A 20,214-nucleotide genomic window follows, 5' to 3' on the forward strand; every position below is an offset into this window, starting at 1 on the left:
TTTTTTTTTCTTGTAAAGTCTTTCCCCAAATGCTAGCCAAATGGCCCAGCTAGACCACCACTTGTCATACTGACCCAGGTTGGTCTGCTTTTTCATTCCCGTCAGCCATCTTTTTACCTTATACTTTGATGATGGCTATTACTGTGCAGAGATGGCCTGTGCTGAGACTCTGACACTGCCATAATATAGACAGTTAAACTTGAGGTCATGTTGGGTCTGCAGCATGTTGATTGCTAGTTAACAAAGAGCAAGAAACAGGCTGTTAAACCCTCGTGGAGGGGGACCCATATGCTTGTAAATGGAAGTGTTACTGTGCCCCTTGACATGTTTGCTTGGACTGGCTTTAGCCATCAGTGAACTCTGTGTGAAGAACTCTGGCTTGTTTTCCAATCTCAGCTGAATCTGTAGTGTAGATGCCGTTGTGGAAGCATCCCTCATTATCTGTTTACTTTAATCAGAGCCTAATTTTTTGTGTGCTTCATCATGCATGATACTCCTGGTTACATCCCAAGTTGGGGAGAATGTTTTTGGTCCAACTTGCAGTTTTTACCGTGCCTGAGGTATCAGTATTTTAGAGGAAAGGAAGGAATAAATCAAGCATAAATATCTGCAAATATCCAGTTGGTTGAGGTGACTAATAGCATATGATCATTCAGGGGTATATGAATCATATACCTTATTGGAGGATTTATAACTCTATTTCTTATTCACTTTCAGCTAGAAACGGCACTGATTTTTTTCCCTTGCACTTGGCTCACTACCAGAGTTTAATAGTCAAGGTAACAATATTCCTCTTCCCTCTTTGTGTGCTGCTCTTTCCTAATAAATTGCAATTGATATTTCCATTTTTGTGATTAGGTTTGAATTTTAAGTAGCCATTGTAAAGAAGAGTTTGCTACAAATGCCAGTGTAGGTGAAGCCATAAGCATTTGACTGCTCTTGCAGTTGTTTTCATTTTGTATGTCTCCAGCATCTGTGCTATTAGCACTCGATTTCTTTTTACATGGTGCAACTGTGGTCTCCAGTGTCTGCCTTGAATGTGTTCCTATGCAGAGAAGGTGAAATGTGGCACTGGGAGATAACAGTGAAAATTTCAGTGTAATTCAGTTTAGTAAGAGATGAACTGGGCAGATTGGTCCCATGTAAAAATTCATCAGCTTTTCAGTTCAGAGCACATAAACATATGCTAAAAGTTAAGCATACCCAGAAGTCCTTCTGTCTATAGCAAAGCACATTAAGCAAAAGCTCAGTGCTTTGCTGAATCAGGCCCTGCATTTACTGTAGGACAGATGGACTCATAAACATGTTTTTAAAGTTCTGAGGCAAGGGGGAGTACTTTGATATGGGAGTGCCACCTAAATGGAGAAAACTGGAGATAAAATCACTTTCCCATAGGGATATATTGATAATAACAGACTATCACCAAGAGGGAGAACTGACCCAAACAAAAATGTCATCCATTTTCAGATCGCTCCCAAAAGACTACATTTCTTGGGTTGTGCAAGGGCAAGTTAAGGGCTTGTCCAAGACTTTAACTATGCCTGCTGTTAATTTTAAAGCTAAGATTCATAAGATTAAAAGCAAGTGCTGCAGCAAATTCTGCCTTCTTCTGGAAGCAACAATGTAAGTAGTTATAACGTAAAAGAAAATCCTTCCTTTCAAGTTGCTGTCTCCATTGTACCAAATCCCTCCTCTCTCTTTTCAAAATTATTGTCATAACAAGCTTTAGTCCCAGCTGCTTTCATCAGGAAGTTGCCCAAACCAATGGAGTTGGAAGAGAGGGAAAAAGAACTAGCAGGCGCTGCAGCCTGCACCTGCACATCAAGTATTAAGTATATTAAAAGCAGCTAACAAAATGGAAGAGAAGGCGGCTCATGATGAAAACCCAAGTGCATTTAAAGGAAGGGAAGTAATCTTCCGAAATGTCTCACGAGGGTGTGGGCAGAGCAGCTCCCGCCACAGGTAAGTCAGCACCTTGCAGCTGATTCTGGTCAACCAGACTGTGGTATGCTTATAAGCTCTAAGTAGAGCCAGATCTCTTAAGATTCATGCAAAGGCTGAACAATGCAAACATGTTTCAGTATAGACTGTTAAAGCCACAGATTAATGTGTCCCAGATTGACAAAACAGAAGGAAATCTGAGGCAATGTGCTACTAGAAGAGGAATCGTTTCTCTCAAACTTTTCCATTTTCTTAAACAGTGAAGGAAAGCTCGATGCAGGATGATAATTTACCAGATGGTCAGTGTCAGAAAGAAGCTTCCTGAATATAGGCCATACTGACACTTTCTTAAGAAAATCTGGCAGTTAAGGAGGGATGTTAGAATTTCCAATAATACTGACCCAATTTCCTTTGGTAACTCAAGGACTGAGGGAATCTAGAGATAGTGTAGCATTGTATCCCCTTTTCCTTCTGAGGTGTTGCTCCATTTCTGTCGGTACCTCCTGTTTAGTGTGAATTGGAAGAATTTTTAGGTACCACTGAAAATACTGAACAGGATCTTCATAATACATGGTAGAAAAAGGCTTAGTAGTCCATTTTCCTCTAGCCCAAAATGGTGGATGTTGGGTTTGTAAGTGATACAACCTAGATACAGGAAATAGCTCTCTGCATTCTGTACAGCAGAGGCATCAAACACATCTGCTGTAGTCAGTCAGTTCCTGGTCTTGACTTCAGTCATTCACCAAGTGTTAGAAATCATCTATAAACAGAGATGTTGTTGTGTGAGGAAGTGTTACTTGTCTTGGTAACCGTTGCTGCTTTAAGAGGTTTACAGTCCAGTGTTACGGATCTGATTTTCTGGATTGTTAAACTGCTGTTACAATTGGCAGATTCTCATACTAACAGAGTTGCAACTATGTCTTCAAGAGTGTTCTTATAATCTAAATCTGCATACACTCCTATTTTTGTATGATTAATACTGCTGTAGATCCTAGGAGTTCATAATGCTGAACAGTGGGAGGTCACTATTTTCTACACTGAGTCCCATCTGTTTTCTTCTAGATTAGTATAAATTGTCTTTCTACTTAGTCACTTGGAAAAAGCCATACTGTATTGTTTTTCTGGGGAAAGGGAAGAGGAGAGAATGAGTTTTAGTTAAGCATATATTTAAAGTGGAGTTATACATTTTAATTATCATATACTCCAATCTGTAAGTTTGAGTTACTCATGTGTTTTGTTGAACCTTACCAGTGTTAGTTCTCAAGACCATAAGCGCTGGGGCTCTGCTGGGACAAGCACAGACCATAGCTTTCTTGCAGTGCAAGCTCAGTTCAGCTGCATATCCAGAAAAATACTTTTTATATTTAATCTGTAAGGAATTAGCCTCCAGAAGACTCCTTTTCCTCTAGGAGCAGTTTGAGAACATAGAAATTGTGATCAGGCCTTAAATCATAATGACTACTAGAGGATGGTTAAAAGGAAAACAAAATCTTGGGAGGCCTTTGTCTTCAGCTAAAATGTTCTTTGAAATTCAGAAATGTGGAACCATGAACAACATCTCAGGTAATAAGGCAATCATTGAAGAGTTGCAAGAAGAAACTACGAGCTGCATAACTGGCATAGATTTTCCATGCGATTGCAGTGAATCAAGCAGGTTTGGGATTAGCCAGGAAAACTGCCCATGCAAGTTAACCTAGTGACCAGTGAAAGAAAGGAGCAAGACAAAGCTGCTTTCTGTCCTTTTAGAAGCCTTCTAGATGTGAGGAGGATACATGCATGCACTAATCCTGGTAGCAGATGAATCAAAATCTTGGCAAAGCATGTTTTATTCCTATCACTGGGCTGCCTCCTACAAGTTCCAGTGTCTGGTCTTTAAAAGTCCTTGGAACTTGCTGGAGGAAAATTTCAACTGGAGCTGAACACAGCATGTTATATTTTGAGGCTTTGATTATTCTGGGCCTGACAGGCTCATGGAAATTTCATTGCCTCTGGGCAACATCTGCAGTGAAGCCTTGTAACAAAAGGATTGAGTGGCCTCACAGGGCTCCTTGATAGCCTGTATTGCATTAGAAGGAAGATGTGGTTACGTAGTCAGGGTAATTAATTAGCATTTCCATAAGCAGTCACAAGTCCTGTTAACCTTGTAAATGCAGGAGGCAGGAATGAAGCACAGATGTGAAGGCTCTGAAGATAAACTCTGCATGTGTGTGTTCACTTGATTTTGTTGATGAGCTCCACTAAATTTTTTCAAGATCAACCTTAATTTAGCATGGCTAAGGATGCGAATACACCCAACATCTGTTCATGTCTCCATGGCAGCTCTTTGGCGACCAGTGCTCCAGCAAGATCTTAAAATAAAACAATACAAAAAACCCCTGCCACATTGAAAGGGAAGCTGTTGGCCAGAAGTAAGATGTGGAGCTGGCTGAGGAAAGATGTAGAGGTCCCTGGACTTTGCCTGCTTCAAATCAAATTTTAGTTCTGGTAATGAAAGCTGCATCTTGCCTGCAGACCAGTTCTCTCTCATCTTAGATTTTCTGCTACTGGATGCCAAGTTTGCCCTTATCCAGCTCACAACAGTAATTCTTTTTCAGGGAGCCCCATTTTCTGGTGAAGTTTTACTTCTGTTCATCCCCTCCAGCTGCTCCTCCTTTTTCCTTCTCCATTGGCTTTCTCATTCTTTTATCCCAGTCATGTGGGGGACTTGTTTCCCCTTGAAGAACCATTGCTTTTCTTCCTGACTTAAGACCAGTTCCCTGCAGAAATATACTGCCCAGAGTAAGTGGATGTAGCTCTAAGTACCTCTCAAGAAGCTTGTTTTTTCTGTTCTTCTGGTTAGTTTGTACTAAGTGCAGGTGTGTGGTGTATTCAGAGTCACACCTCCTAGCATTTATTAAATTACAAGGTGTAACAAGCCACTGCTACAGGAACGATTACAGGAACGAGTCAGTGGCTGGTGTCCTGGGCGTAGAGACTAACTGTCCAGAGGCCTCTTGTCTCATTAGATCCTTTTAACTCAGAAGGCAGAGAGAAGAGGGAAATTCTTTTAACGGCTTCATTCAGAGAAATTCCGCTGGTCATTCTGAACAAGGAAGTAGGAAATAAATGCCAGAAGAGGCTGTTCTTCACAGTGAATCTGGACTTAGATATATCTAAAAAGAGGGGCAGGGTAGGATGGAGAGAGGACAACTCAACTCCCTTTTCCCTTGTTCCTGAGTCATTTGGCCAGCCTCTTCCTGTGGCTTAAATCTTTTTTCTTTTTTTTTCCTGTCTAAAAGTGGGAGCCCCGGCTTGATTAAAGCCCAGAACTCGTGTGTGTGTGTCTGATGCCTCTGGCGCCACAGAAGTAATTGGTCAATGATATTAGGAGCCTTGTAACTTCCAAGGCTGTGTATCTTTGCTCTTTTATAAGCTGGCAGCAGATGAATTTTAGGACCTTTTAAAAAATTATTGAGAACTTTGGAGCCAGTGGGGCTCCTGCTTGTGCCTTACAGTGATGATGTAAAATAAATGTCATGTTAGCGCAGGGTGTAGAGGAAAATGGGAAGCGGACCAATAACGCCTAAGGGATAAGAAAAGCTGTCTTGCTTTGCTCAGGGTTTGGGGATTTTCTGATGGCATGTCTCCCTGCTGCAGCAGTCGTCTCTGCTTGTCAGAATGGGCTGTTTCTAGTTTAGTCCTGTGCTCAGCAGACCTAAGTCTATTTTGTGGGTTTGGTTTTTTTCCAAATCACACTCGGTCTGATCAGTGAGACACATCTCTGCAGCTTTGCCTTCCGCAGGGTTCTGTTTGTTTTAATCTCTTGAGCAATTTGGAAATGCAGAGAATTCCATACACACAGACACAGGCTTAGAAATGCAAAAACAGAACTGCAGGTTGAGCTGTCTTGTCAGTTGCTTTTCAAGAATTACATTTTAGGCTTAAACCAGCCTAAGCTGTGGTCAAACACATCTAGGCCATGCTCTTCTGTCAGTGTAACTGTGGAAGAATTTTCTCTCCGAGATACATGGCAAATTACTCCTTGAAATGAGCCGTTTAAAAATAGATCATGACTAGCTTCAATCTCTGCAGCCCACACTGGTGCCACAACTGCTCCTGTTACTCAGTCTTTAACAGTAGACCCTGCTGCGCTTACCCAGGGCTTTCTTGAAGCAGCAGCAAGCAACACCTTGTGCCTATATCTGTAAGAGCCATGCCAGGTTCCACTTGCTTTATTGAACTCTGGCATCTGTCAGCAGCTCATCAAATCACATTGTCACCACTAAATACTAATGAATAGGTAGGAAGAGGGAAGAAACACCTTGCTCTGTTGGTGAGCTGTACTTGGTACAGTTGAGTCATCTCCTATGTAGATGTACTGTGTACACTTATTCATCTGCTATATAGAGAGGTACTATGTACACTTACTCATCTCCTATGTAGAGGTTGGGCCAGACTTCATTGACATGAGTGTACTTTGGGCATCCTTTCCAGAAGAGTCGCTCCAATTCAAATGCACCTGGGGTATAGTAATCCTCATCAGGATCTACTTTGATTGCTCTGTATGCATTTTTCTTCCCAGCGTTGAAACCTGCTGATGACATCTTGTCCATGGAGTAGTGTGCTCAGGACATGCAAGAAACTGGAATGCAACCAAAACAGAACATTAACATGAGGAAGCACAAAGCAAGCAATTTCTGCTCTGGTTACGGGATGCTGGGAGCAGCACTGGCCAGGCGTGACTGGGCTGGGCATGGTATGAGATGGATGTACCTGCTCTGTGGCAAACAGAGACTCACACTTGGATTTCTTCCTCCCCTGAACTAGTTGAGGAATACTTTGTTGGATGAGCTCACCAGCAATGCGAACAAAAGCCAAAGGTTTGTGACCACTGAGGTTTAGTCTCCACTGGGAATTTGTTTCCTGGAAAATCCACTGGGAAGAATTTGGTAGGTCTGGCAGCCTGATCCAAGCAATCTAGAGCAGCTAGGGGAGCTGAGTGGGGGAAATTTAAGAAGTTTCTGTATCATTAATTGTGAATCTCCTAAAGGCTGCTCCTTTGTGATTTTCAGCAACGCAGGGAGATTAAATGTGTCCATTCAAGTGAATGCTGGTTGTACCTGTTCTACTCTTTCAAGATCTTAATGCAGCCCTGCACACTGAACATTGTAGGCTTTTTGCAGGAATGAGTTTGCCTTTTTGCAGCACCACTGACTGATTGTCAAAATATTTTTTAGCCAAGGTGGCTCAAGGATTTCTTTTGGGGTTCACTTTTTTTTTTACCTAGATGCATACATGCCAAGTGGGTAGGAAGAAGTGCTGATGAACATACAGAAGGGAGCAATGGAGTAATGTTATCCTGTAGCTAAAATCAGAGTGTCGCTAATGTTGCTAAAAAAACCCACCCTTTGCCTGGCCATGCTGTCAGAGCTGTGTTGCTCGGAACTGTGACAACCTTGATGTCCCGTGTGTTTGAGCTATCTGCTAGTGTTGAATCCTTTGGTGTCAGCTTTACACATCTCTTGAAGCTCTGGATTCTCTCCTGCTTGCTGTGATTTCTTCAGCTGCTGCCTGATTGAGGCTCTCCCTTGGAGAGTTTACCTCCCTCAGCTGTGGAGTCAACAGTTACAGCCCAGTTAGGTGATCTCCATCCTCCCCCACTTCCCCAAGGTTGTGCCTTACTTAGGACCTGGGCCCTGACCCCAGGAGCGGTGGGAGCTCAGAGGGCAGCCTAGAGTTTTCACAAAGCTGATGAGTGAAGTTGAAGGCCAGAGACTTGAGTCTCAACACCTCCCCCATCCATGCCTTTGTGAAGACACTGCCTTAGGACATGACAGGTAACTATAAGTTTGCAAGAATACTCTTGTCTCTTGGACAGGTGGTGCTTTTTTTTTATTTGCATCCATGTTTAACTTTCCTAATCCCCTGCAACTGAAGTATCTCGTGTAAAAGCCCAGTGAAAAACGTGGGATACAGAAACCCTTGCACCAGCGGTAACCGCGCCAGCGGCTGCAGGTGCAGTACAGCTGCAAGAGAGCATTGCTGTGTCCTTAGCTCAGGTGTGGCACTGCACTGTCCTGTCAGAGGTTAGCTGGTATCTCCATGCATACAGGGTTGGGGGTGTTTAGGTCAAGGGTTTTTCAGATTTTTTTATTTTAATTTTTCGATTACTTGAAGAAAATTTTGCAGGAGGAGAGCTAAGGTACAGTACATCCATGTATTCTCAGTAAAGAAGAAGAAACAAGGGAGTGATTGACAAGTGGTAAAGGCATAAGGCATACATGAGAGCTTTTCAGTCCAAATTAACAGCACTGGAAACTCTGCACACCACCAGACAAATACTTATGTCATAGATCTGGGCACAAGTTGGAGAAGGATCGTTGTGAGGGACATGTGTGTTGTAATGTCTCTTTTGGTTTTGTTCTGGGGATTTGCACATTTCTGAAGGCAAAGACATTTTGTTCTGCAGGTTGTCGGCAGGAAGTTAAACCACTCGTGCAGCTGATCTTTATGCTGCAGCAAACCTCTAGGTACGAGAATTTGGGGCTGGCCACGTGCCTGACATGCTATTTACCCTGTTGCGAGTTGTCACTTAACCATCTTCCCCTCCTGTCCTCTGAAACAAGTTTCTTGTTTTTTCCATGTTGCCAACCTTCTGCTGCAGACTTTCTTGTCTGCTCCATCTCCCTGTTGGGTCTGTCTTGTTTCTCCTGCTGGACTCCCTGATGTCTCAGGGCAGTGATTGCTCTTGTCTCTCATCCCCTTGAAGGGAGAAGTTGCACCTTGCAGTTCCGTAGGAGACTTGTAACAAGAAGACCTGGAGCTGGCCTTGATCTTATGAAGTATGCAAGTACAGTCTGCCAAAAATCCACCTTTCTTGCAGGCAACAAATCCTGTAGTGGCTCCTACAAACTTTTTGTTGGCCACTGATTATATTTGTGTCCTTTTAATTACAATAATCTGGCTAATGCCTTCATGCAGCTGTTGTAGATCTCTCCTGAAAGCAGGATGACCATTTTTCACTGAAATCCCGTGTACCCATGGGATTTGTTTCTTCAGTTTGGGCTCATTTGTGCCTGTCATGTTCTGTTTCTCCACAAAACTTGAAAAAGCCAAATGATTTCTGTTTTCCTATTCCAAAGCTAGGCAAGATTGTGGAGTCGGTTTTTGTTTGGCATGTGTACACCTTTGTTCAAAAGTTGGCTTGCTTTCACTGGCAAGAGGATCCGTCTTTCAGCCAAGCTTCCTGAAACATGATGATGATGTTTAGCTAAGTGGCCCTCTGTTGAGATTTGTAAAGAGCTCTGAGAATTCCAGCTTCTATCAAATTTACCTTGGGCTCAGTCTTGCATGCCTCTAGGTAGCACCAAGTCCCATCTCTGTGCCCCCAGTAGCCATTCCCCAGGAGAACCTTTTTCCTTCCCATGCCAGAATTATGCTAATTCTACATGCAGAGTCATCAGTGTAGCTAATGTTAGACTGTTAGAGATACAGATCTAGTGCAGTCTGACTTTGGGAGTGAATAGGGTGTTATCTAGAACTTGGTAAGAACTGCCATTTGTCTAGAAAGGGATTATGTTAACAGAGAGCCTGTTGCCTTGATGCTGAAGGACTGACTGTGCTTTTATTCATGGCTCCATAACGTGGGAGGGGAGGAAATGAAGGGAAGAAGAGAAAGCAATGTAATCGGTAATCACATTCAGTGGCCACAGCGCATCGATTTGTTATACCAATAGTCCTGCTTGTAGACTGCAGACCTCAAAACAGGGCAATTACATCTGCAAATGATCGTTTGTGGTACTGTAACACCGTCTCAGTTTGAAGCTTGGTTAGCACTCTGAAAGTTAGACCACTGCTGAGAAATACTCGTTTCTGTCTGTCCTGGGAAGCCATATGCTCCCTGAACTTTCAAGTAAGCTATGTTCTTTTAATGCCTTGCCAATGTTATCTGCTGCGGGGTTTTAAAAATTAAATTAAAGTGCAGGAAAGCATCAGTTGAAATTCCTCTGATGAAATATGTATTTCAAATTTGACTCTAGACTAAGTAAGAGTTTAACTAGGAGGAGGGGAATGGGGTGGGGGGGAAAGGGACTGGTTTGCTACTTGAGTTCTGGAATTAATTGCCGTGAAGCATTTGGTTGAGGGAAGAAAGACAGAAAAGCTTGTGACTTTCTAGGAACCAAAGATGTCTAACCTCATCTCTTATTGACTGTTCTGTGTACACCAAAGGGAGTTGAGGGAAGACTGTTCCTTAGGCCTGGCCTCTTAGATTAAAAAGTGAAAAGTGGATTGGATTTTTCTTTTTTTTTTTTTTTTTTTGTGTGGTTGTTCTTAATGCTGTTGTGGATATAAGGATAACTGTTTGTCTATATAAGGATGACTGTCTAGCACAAGTCCAGGCAGGGAAAGCTCAGAGTTCTTTTGCAGAGAGGGGAGGCCATCCCTTGCAGGGTGTTCACCTGGTGCAGTCAGATGGCAGAGAGATTGCAGGGTTACCCCTGCACAGGTCCGCTGAAGCAGTCTCCCACCCCTTGTGGTGCTTCGTTTGGGCTAAAATGCTTTGCCTTATAGGCTAGTTAGTGCAGGCTGAATGACGTACCAGTGCAGCTTTTCGGGACCAGCTTGGCAGTCATTCCGTGGCACCGCACTATGCTGGGGACACACAACCTTGGATGTGAAAGCTCTTTGGAGTAGAGACAGTCCTTGTGCCCTTTGCATAAGGGACTCTGCACCCTGCTTGCTCCTGGAAGTGCTGCTCCAGCACAGGATAGCCTTTCTTATTTCATGGGGGAGGGATGAAAGGGAGAGTCAGCTAGTGGAAACTGCAGTTGTCTTGCAGAGTTGCCCCTCAGCAGAGAGCCCAACTTTGGGATGTAGCGAGGAACAGAGCCCTGCATCTGGGGCCAGGAGCTCCCTTCCAGTGAAGCAGGGCAATCTGTGGCTTGTCCCACTCTTCCCCTGTCCCCAAGCCACGGCTCCTCTCTCTCTGCTGCACTATGCCGAGGCCAGGCTGTGTGAGCTGCTGAGACCTTCCCGGTCCCTCTCTGCACCTGCCCTGCGGTGGCTGGTCAGCACCCGAATGCTGGGACCGGGGTCCGATGCTCAAGCCTGCGAGATTTCGTCTGCCGAGCGTGACATCCTGCAGGTTCTGCTTCTCGATCCAACATGTGCATATAACGCTGAACTGCCCAGGCTCACCAGTTATGCTGTCATGGACTTAAGTGTATTATCAGAACAAGGATGATAAAAATTCAGTCATCTGCATTTTTATACCCTAATCTTCCTCTTCATAAATAAGACCAAAGTGCATGTTATCTAATGAATTTTATTTGTTAATCACTTGGATGGCTGGAATATTTCTCCCCCTTGGGTTATATGTATATAAATGAAAATATTGTTAGTGATTTCACAAAATGGTAATTCAGAATAATGGAGAGTTAATCCTCTTTTCATTAGCGAGCCACTTCAGGACATACACTGTGGCAAATTACACTACATTTTAAGTCGTTCTCAAGTGCTGTGCGCTAGAAAAAAAAATTAAACTATTTTTGCATTGATAGAAGTAATTGTGTGGCTAATTTGGATAAGCAGCATGCATTAGGCACAGCAAAGGAATCTCTTCTTTATGTTCACTATCCACTCTACAGCTGCCAAATGGAATTTCTTTTAGAGCTCTTTAGCTTTTTTTTTATTATTATTTTTAACAAAACAGGAAGAGAGGAAAGAAAGCGCAAGGGGAAAAAAGGAAAATCTGCCAGTCTATCTGCTGTTTAATTCAGAGAGTGAACACGGTCTAGTGGCTGGAGCAGTGATACAGCAGTGAAAGATTTCCTTTCTGCACCTTGTTCTGAGTCCCTTGAACTACTCAAATTAACCCAAAATTTCCAGGAAAGCCATGGGAAATCACAGAACATAGTGACCCGTTTTCAAATTTGTTTAGCTGGAGGGATGTGCCTCCTCCACCCCAAAATTTGTAGGGGGTTAGTTAATGCTTTTGGAAGCATCAGTCATGAGCTCTACAGTTGGTAATACCACAGATGGGGGCGAAAAAAACCTGAGATTCATATATAGAGGTGAACGTCAGAGCTTTGGTGGTGGTGTGTACATTTCTAATGCTGGTTTTCCAGATGTCGTGGATGTTTCTGAGTATTTTGAGACTGAAAGCTATAAGTCATTATCTAGATTACAAAATACTCTGTTTCTTTGTTTCTTAATATTTTTGGCTCAATGTGCTGTGCAAGCCTTAGTGCTGTGTATAAAGATGCCAAACAATTTGGCAAGATTTATGCTTGGGAGTTAAGATCTAAGTCAGCTGTAGAGATTTAAAAAAAAAAAAAAGGAGGAAAAAAAAGGCATACCTGAGACATGCACAAAAAAAGGATTGCATTTGCCTTTGTCCTTTGCCAGGACCTATGTACCCTCTCCCCTTCTTTTCGCCACCCCTCCCTGATCGAGAGGGGTCCCTGCATCACTGCTGTTGTCCCAAGCGGAGGTACTCTGGCTGCCAAGTTGTAGCTCTGTTTGTGTGCCTGAAGATACAGATCCCCAGTAAGGTCACAACCCAATGGTGTTAGTAAAACATGCAAGGAGAGATGCTAAACAGATAAAAGGTGGGAAGAGAAATGGAAACAGAAGACAATTTTCCTTGCTCTTTCTTTCAGAAGGAACAACTGTAATCCTGTTAGCTCTTCTGTCCTGCCTGACACAGGGTACAGGGCTTCCTTGCCTTAATGCCCGCTTCAGTTTGTATTTATATCGCAGAATAGTTTTTAAATTCTTTACCACCCATGTTTCCTGCTCTGGGAGTTCTCCCAGCTCATATGACATTAATCACCTGTGCTTTTGATGCTGGCTTTATTAAATTTAATTTGGTATGCACAAGTGTACCAGCCTCAGTTTTGTACTCGGAGTTGTCTAAAAGCTACTTCTCCCTGAAAGTACCAAGCAATTGTAAATTCTTCTGGTTTAGCTGGGAATTGAAGGTTTTCAGCATCCAATGAACACCTAAATATATAAGCTATTTGTAAATGTGGAGGCAGATTTTAATCTTATTCCTGATCTGATGCTTTCAGATTTTGCTTCCTACCTCTTTCCTCATGACAACTCTGAAAAAGGAGTGGTGCTGTGATATCTTAAGGGTTTGTGTTTTGTTGTTTTTTTCAAGATGCCAAGGGAGGGAAAGAAAATAACCAAAGCAGACTATCTGTCTGTCAGGTCTGGACCTTTCATGAGAAGTCTACAGAAATAATGACATTTCCAGTAGACCTTATGCCTATACCAGTGCAGCAGGAGATAAACATGGTGATCTTGAAATTAGTCAGTGGTTTGACCCTCAAGTCTGAGGACTGAGTTTTTCTACTGCCATGAATGCTAAATTTGAAAGAAGAGTAATAAAGTGGTAAAAGAGCCCTGTAATTATGATTAAGAAATCATTTTTGTGCATGAAGTGCTTGTTACAGAGAAATGATTCCCATTTTCTTTTCTGATGTGTGGAGAGCTGATTTATTTGAATATTTTTATTTATGAGGTAGAATTCAATGCCACTGAAATCAGAGGACATCTGTCTTCCAGGGGGTCCAACTCTGAGACCTTCTTGGCTTCCAGACAACTGCAAAAACAATGCTTTTATTTTTATTTACTTCTTTCCGTTTAATAACTACATTAGATAAGACCTTTGTGGAGAAACAGTGTCTGCAACAAGTGTGTACAGAGAGGGAAGTACCTGAGAAAAGGTAAGGATGGGGAATACCTGTTCTCCTACATATTCAAAGAAGTATGTGAAAGGCTTGAATGCACTTTAGTAACCTGTCTCCAGGTAAGCACTCTCTCAGTGCTGAAGGCAGACAGAAATCAGATCTAATGACTGAGGGGCTTCAGAAATAGCAAGGGAGGATCTGTTAAGCAAGTTTCTGAATGCTTAAGAAATGTTCTGTTCTTCCATCTCCAGCCAGCGTGCCAGATGCATACCTCCCTTCAGGGTGAAAAAGTACTTACCCTTTTTGAGTATGACTAAGCAGAGGGCTGTTTTATAAACTGGAAAGTTCTCCTTGCAGAAGCCAATGCACATGCTGTCTGGAGCGCGCAGTGTTTGCACTTGGGATGAGGGTAAACGGTGCTTTGGTTTCTAAGCTTTTCATGACTCAAAGTACACTGGTTGAGCTGAGAGTTGGTTAGCTGCAGTAACAAAAGCTTGCTTTGTCAGATGATTTAACTAAATGAATTCAAAATGGTGGTCCCTGATATGCCATCCCCATGACATTTTGCTCAGACTCCAAACGCTGGCAATAGTTACGAGGAGCTGTATGCTTTCCTGTGTAACTTGGCGCTTGCTGCACCCCCAGGACGGAAAATGAGGTACGGTGCTGCAGAGGTTCCTTGGGTGGCTTTTTTCCCTAATGCTACACCAAAAAATTTAATTTCGTACAAATACTTCTTGGGAGAGAGGAGGAGTAAGTCCTTCAAAAAAATATTTCTCTAAAAGAGCCCAAAAAGAATTAAGCAAAGTGTTGTACATCTAAAACTGGAATTCTCCAGGGTGCCTGCAGTGAAAAATAACACAATCCTGTGGTCCTTATTCCTGTCTTAATCTTCACCAAAAACTGTCATTTACTTCAATTCCTTTATTTCACCCCTGCATTCTTACGCTTGAAGCATTCAGGGACCGTAAAATAGTTCATCCAATGCATTCGTCTTTAAACAATTTAAAACCAGAAGAATCATAGCCTCTGTGCAATTATTTCCCAGACCCTCCTGCTGTGAATATTCAAAACTAACCAGCTATTTCAATGAATTTCTAAGCCACTGATGACTTTTTAAAAACTTATTTTTGCCCTCATTCTTTATTGTTGACTGAACTGGTTAATTTAAAACAGATTAAGCTGAGATTTCATTAAATATTATGAGAGTGCCCAAAGAAACTTAAAACAGCGTCATCTGAGAGAATTGTAATTCAATTGGAAAAGTCAGATTTGACTGGAGGGTGGAGCAGTTATTGAAGAATAAGCAAAATATTCTGGGGCGAATGTTACAAAAGCTTGAAAAATTGCATTTTTATTCCCAACTTTTGAATTGAAATTATCTCTAAGATAAATACAGTTTTGGCATCTCATTTCCTATTTTATAAAGTCATTTCTGTAACATGACCAATTTGTTTTTAAAAAAATTGTAAGTTATACTTTCAAAACCTTTTTGACTCTGCAATAGTTTTAAGCTTTTTTTTCTCTGCAACAAGTTTATGAAGTTATCAGTTACCCTAGAGAGCTTGCCAGCTCTCAGTCCTCTCCCTGGTTTACTAAACTAGGTTAGAAAAGGAAGAAAAGGAGCACACAGAAGTACAGCAGAAAATATATATTGCTTAGCCTTACCTGTAAGCTTAGGTGGGTGCTCTAGGTAGCTGGGTCCTGTGAAGTGTGGCAGAACAATAAAAGAAATCTTACCAACTTTGAAACTAGAGTCTATTTTTAGAGGAGGATTTGCTGACTCTGACCTTGAGTGCTACCCACTCCAAAGGATGATCTTTACATCTGCTGGTAAAACTATTCCCTGATGTGACCTGAAACATTAAACCTAGCAATTTAGTTGCCTAGCCTTGGTATGACTAAGATAATGTGATGCCTGCATGCTGAGTATAATAAAACAAAACTCATCTCTTATCTTCTTGTCCCCTTGTCAAGCCCAATGCTATGTTTACTGCTGCATGTGGGTTAGGAGCATTGCGCTGCTGTTTCCTGTCCTGCTGTGCACAAGTGATTTGGCACTGGCACAACAATGGGCAATGGGAGAGGTGGCATCCTGAGAAGATCCTCATCTCTTGCATGTGCACCACCAGAAAGCCACCTTCCTCTACCTACTGCCTTGGTTTTCTTTGGCACTGCTACTCTTGGTATCCATCTGACTTCTGAAATGAGAAAGTGATGTGGTGCTCAGCTCTGCTAAGCTCTGGTGACAAGGGCACAGCTCTCCAAAAAGAGGTAGAGATACCCTCTCTAACCTTTGAAAAATTCCCTACTTCCCTAAAAAGGTTTCCTGAAAAGCTCTGTGTTTTCCTATTGAAGAAAGTCTAAAACGTTCTGTGGTAAGCCACGGCCAGATTCATTAAAGATCAGATCTGGGTTCCCCATTGTCAGAGCCGCGCTTCTTCCACTCCAGCTCTTTGTCCACTGCCGGAGTGGTGACCTTCATGGCCCACACGGCTGTCTGCTAGAGGGAGCAGTGATCACATGCTAAGGAGCTGGCTCACAATATTCTCTTCCCAAGCAGTTGTTCTGCAGCAAACCATGCCTCAGTGTTGCCAAGTAAGACAACTTCATTAGGAGTAATAAGATTTCGGTGCTAATGGAGTCAGGCTTGCAATGGCATAAGAAGCTCCAGCTGTCACATGAATATTGATATTTTGCAGGGGAAATTCTTCAGTAATCAATTGCCTTCTGCCTGGGTGTTGGGGAAGGAGACAAAGAGACCAGTCAGGACAAGTGCATGATACTGGGAAGTACCCCGTTCGTTTCTGCACTTGCTTTCTGGGGCCTCTGGGCCCTTCCTGTTGAGATGACCATCTTGGAAATGATCTCTCTGAGCAGACCTGTATGTGCTGAGTGCCTACATTTCTGGTTCACAGTGCTCCTTACTGTCACGCCAGAGCACGCAAGAAGCAGCCGTTTGTTGATGAATGCCCACCTCAGAACTTTTTTTGATGTCTTGCAAGAACAGAAACAGTCTTCTGTGAATGCAAATGCCTGTGCCTGACCTAACTTTCAAGTTGCCTAAGCATTTTTTTCCAAAGTATCCAAGTCCCACAGTAGGTGCCATTAATTTTCAGTGAGACACAAGTTCCTGACTATGTCAGTTATTTTTAATGTTACTTCAAATCTTTCCAACCACCTTCATCATCCCCTGTCGGTTTAAAAGATAAAAGTGCACCCCAGAAGAATCAGGACCAGACTTGGTCATGGTCCATGGCTAATACTGCAGTAGAGATCTGAACCCATAACAAACAGTTTCAGTTCAAGTTCTGGGCACTGGATCTGCTGCTGTTTCATGCTAACAGCATCGCTTTAGCCAGGTTTCTGTATTACTGAACAGCCAAGCTCCTCCCTGCCAATTATTCAGATAGTCGCTCTTAAAATGAGAAAAAGCTTAGATGTTAGAAACCTGCTGTGCCTTCTAAGTTACCTTGGAAGGTTGTTGTGCAAATTAATTCTATACTGATAACAGAGAAACTTTGTGGAGGAGGAGATACAGATCCCATATAACAGAAACTTAGCAGCGGTTGTTTTATTTTTATCCCTGCAGGTGACCCAGTATGGGGGAATATGGGTAAGATGATACACCAGACCAGTAGTGCTGTGAGAGGAGGCTGCTCTGTAAGGTGTGCGATGGAAGGTCTGTGCGCCCCGGCTGGCACGGCGTGGAGATGAGCAACGGTCTGTTGCTTCTCTTGGGCTGTCACTCCCCGAGGTTTTCTTTCTGATGTCAGATCGATGGCATGACAATGTTTTGTGGTATTGTTTTTTCAGGCTGGCATTTTGAGTTCCAGGAATATTAAGCTGAAACAGAAGTATTTGTTTGTCGGCCTGGCTGTCAAAACAATATGAGCCCTTGTGCCTCTCTCTGTAGGGTCCCAAGAACATGTAGGGAGGGATCGTTCACCTCCTGGAAAAATGTTCTATTATTGGGATCAGTGTGTGTGTTTCCATTAGTTTTGCATTTGTTAAGTAAAAAATACTAACTGCTGAGATGTTTTGAGAGTGGCCAATGACTTAGAATGCTTTGGAGCAGGAAGGCTCTTATTTTGGAAGAGGTAAGCACCTGCCCTCTGGAAAGTTGAATAGTTGCCTTGGGCTTCTAAAAGCAGATGTTTGCCGTGTTATTGGTCATTTCTGAAAATCTTGGCTAAGCTGATGATGGTGCTTTGAACATGCAGATTGCTCCCCCTTCCCTGAGCCTTGCATGCATTCAGCCCGCTCTTGTTCAGTGTGCAGGACCCTGCTGTCGGTGATCAGCTCTTGCGTGTGATCACCCACTGGCCCCACGTGCCTGTCTTAGCAAAGCAGCTGCACCAGCCCCAGAACGTGACCAGGGGCAAAATTAATTATCCCTTTATTTTTCATGTGTGTTCTAAAAGTGTCAAAAGGCCAAACAAGAACAGCACCAGGCACTGTTCAGATACATGATAAAAGGCAATAGCCTTGAGAGCTGATCTTCTAGATAGAAGAGACAAAGGCTTGGGGGGGGGGGGGGGGGAACCAATGTACAAGACTGGCCAAAAATATGCCACCAACCGGCTTCCTAGGTGGCGATTCCTGTGGCACAGAGTATGGAGCTGTGGGAAGAATCAGAGTTAAAGTCCCATTCAGAGAGGAAGGGGTGGGAAGGGGGGGAAAAAACCCAAAGGTTTTTTTTGCCTTTTTTTTTTTTTTTTTAAAAAAAGCAACTCTTAGAAGGACTGACTTTCTTCCACAAGCATTGGCTAAAAAAAAGGAGAAGGGAGAAAAATGATAGATTTCTGGCTAGACCACACTAGAGGTACAGTTGGAAAAATCTGACACTGTTTTCTAAGGCTTGAAATTTTTGTGTTAGTTTAAAATAAAAGCTTTGAGTAAAGTTCTGCTTTAGAAGACTTCCCTCCCCCCTTCCAACCTGGTGGACTGGAAGATTTCCTCTTTGCTACAAAATATGCTATTATTTAGAAAAGCTGGGGTTTTAACAATTGCATGGGAAGAATAAGTATATAATTATATAAGATTGTCCTAATGGACACTTGCAGCTGTACTGAGATGCTAACAGCATGCAGAAACCATTATGTTTCCAGTTGTTTGGCAAAAGTTAAGAAACCTTATATATATATTTTAAAGTTAACCATAAAGTAAATCCAGATGGTTCTCTTTTGCACAGACAAGCAGTCTTCAAACTAGACATATAGCTGTAGCCTGGCTATAACTTGTTTTGATTACAGCAGATAGAGAGAAAGGTTTTAAATGACTCTGCACCCTCCTCACAAAGTGCTGCATGCCCTTGATTCTTGCTGAAGTCAACTGGCATTTACGCAGCACTACATAAAACTTGTTTGACAATACCTTGCGTGTATGAGTATCTAGTTCGGTGTTACTTGTTTAATTTCTCCTTATACTGAAGTATTGCTTAATGGCCCCCATCAGGGGTTGGGGCTCTGCTGAGGCAGGCGTTGCAGACCCATAAAACAAAAAGGACAGTTGCTGCCCTATGTGACCTACCATTTGAGCCGGTGTATGTTCTTCTCTCTTTGTCTCCTAGTTAAGGATTACCAGAAAATATTAGTCATATGCTTATTTTTGATTGCATTCAGAGTTTTCTTTGATTCTTTAATAAGCACTGTCTGTTGTGTTCATTACTTCATTTCAGAGAGATGTCGGTTGTGCTAGCTCCTATCAGCAGGGGAATCAGAATTATGTTGACTTGTAAGACCATTCTGCAAATCAAATCAAAGGGATAGTTTTTCTTCACAGGGCAAGGATTTCAGTGTCTGAATGTTTTAAGTCAACACATTAGGAGCATTTCTGAAATTCTGAAAATAGGGGGAAGTGAAAGGTCCATCAGAAATTACAGACTCATGGTACATGACTTTGTATGTTGGGTTTTTTTAGTCAATAAGCAAGTGTTCTTGTAGATAACAGCTGATGTTGTTTGTCCAAGTAGTGTAAGAAGTAGAAATACTATTTTATGAGGTTCTTGGGCAGTATTGTCAGGAGGGTAACTAGGATTTGACCTGGTAGGAGTCAAATTTACTGGCTGATGCACCCCTTGCTACATCTCTGACAGGGCTAATAGCCCAGCAGTAGTAGCTGTGTTTATAAGACAATATTTGAGGCTAGGGACGAAGCAACCTCCCTGGGGGCTAGGAAGGAAGGACCCCAGTGCTAAACGAGGTTCCCTGGCCTTCCCTGGGCTTGTGGGGAGCGGCTGTGGCCAGGGCTCTGAAAGAGGTTTTGTTCCCTGTTCTGCTTTTTCTCTTGCTGTCAGCAGAAAAATGTTCTGGGAGATTTGTGTTGAAATGGCATATAGATCCCGAGGCACAGTAATGTGGAAAATAAGGGATGAGGGCTTTCTTGTAACTGCTCCTTACAAAAGAATGCTGGGAAAAGGAAGAACCTGGGGCCCCAAACTGCTTACCTCCCTGTTTCTCAGTCAGTGCAAAGAGGAAGCCCTGTGAGAAGAGCACCTACCAGAGAAATACTATGCAGAGAGAGTATTAACTAGCGAGTACATCGTTCCGTGCTGTGCAGGACATCCTGACGTGCTCATGAGGTCCAAAATTTGGGC

General features: G+C 42.7%; 1 protein-coding gene across 1 annotated transcript in view; it reads right to left on the reverse strand.

The window, feature by feature from the left end:
• The window catches only part of DUPD1 (dual specificity phosphatase and pro isomerase domain containing 1), a 24,585-nt gene extending 9,172 nt beyond the window's left edge, over positions 1-15,413 (reverse strand). The window contains exons 1-2 of the mRNA XM_009701700.1: positions 15,285-15,413; positions 6,349-6,562 (exon numbers count right to left, since the gene is read on the reverse strand). Of these exons, the coding sequence (XP_009700002.1) occupies positions 6,349-6,533 (185 nt within the window). The 5' untranslated portion in view covers positions 6,534-6,562; positions 15,285-15,413. The remainder of the gene's footprint in view (positions 1-6,348; positions 6,563-15,284) is intronic.
• Between the last annotated feature and the right edge of the window lie 4,801 nt (positions 15,414-20,214).

This window comes from Cariama cristata, unplaced genomic scaffold (genome assembly GCF_000690535.1).
Source record: "Cariama cristata isolate BGI_N322 unplaced genomic scaffold, ASM69053v1 scaffold20096, whole genome shotgun sequence".
Lineage (NCBI taxonomy): Eukaryota > Metazoa > Chordata > Aves > Cariamiformes > Cariamidae > Cariama > Cariama cristata.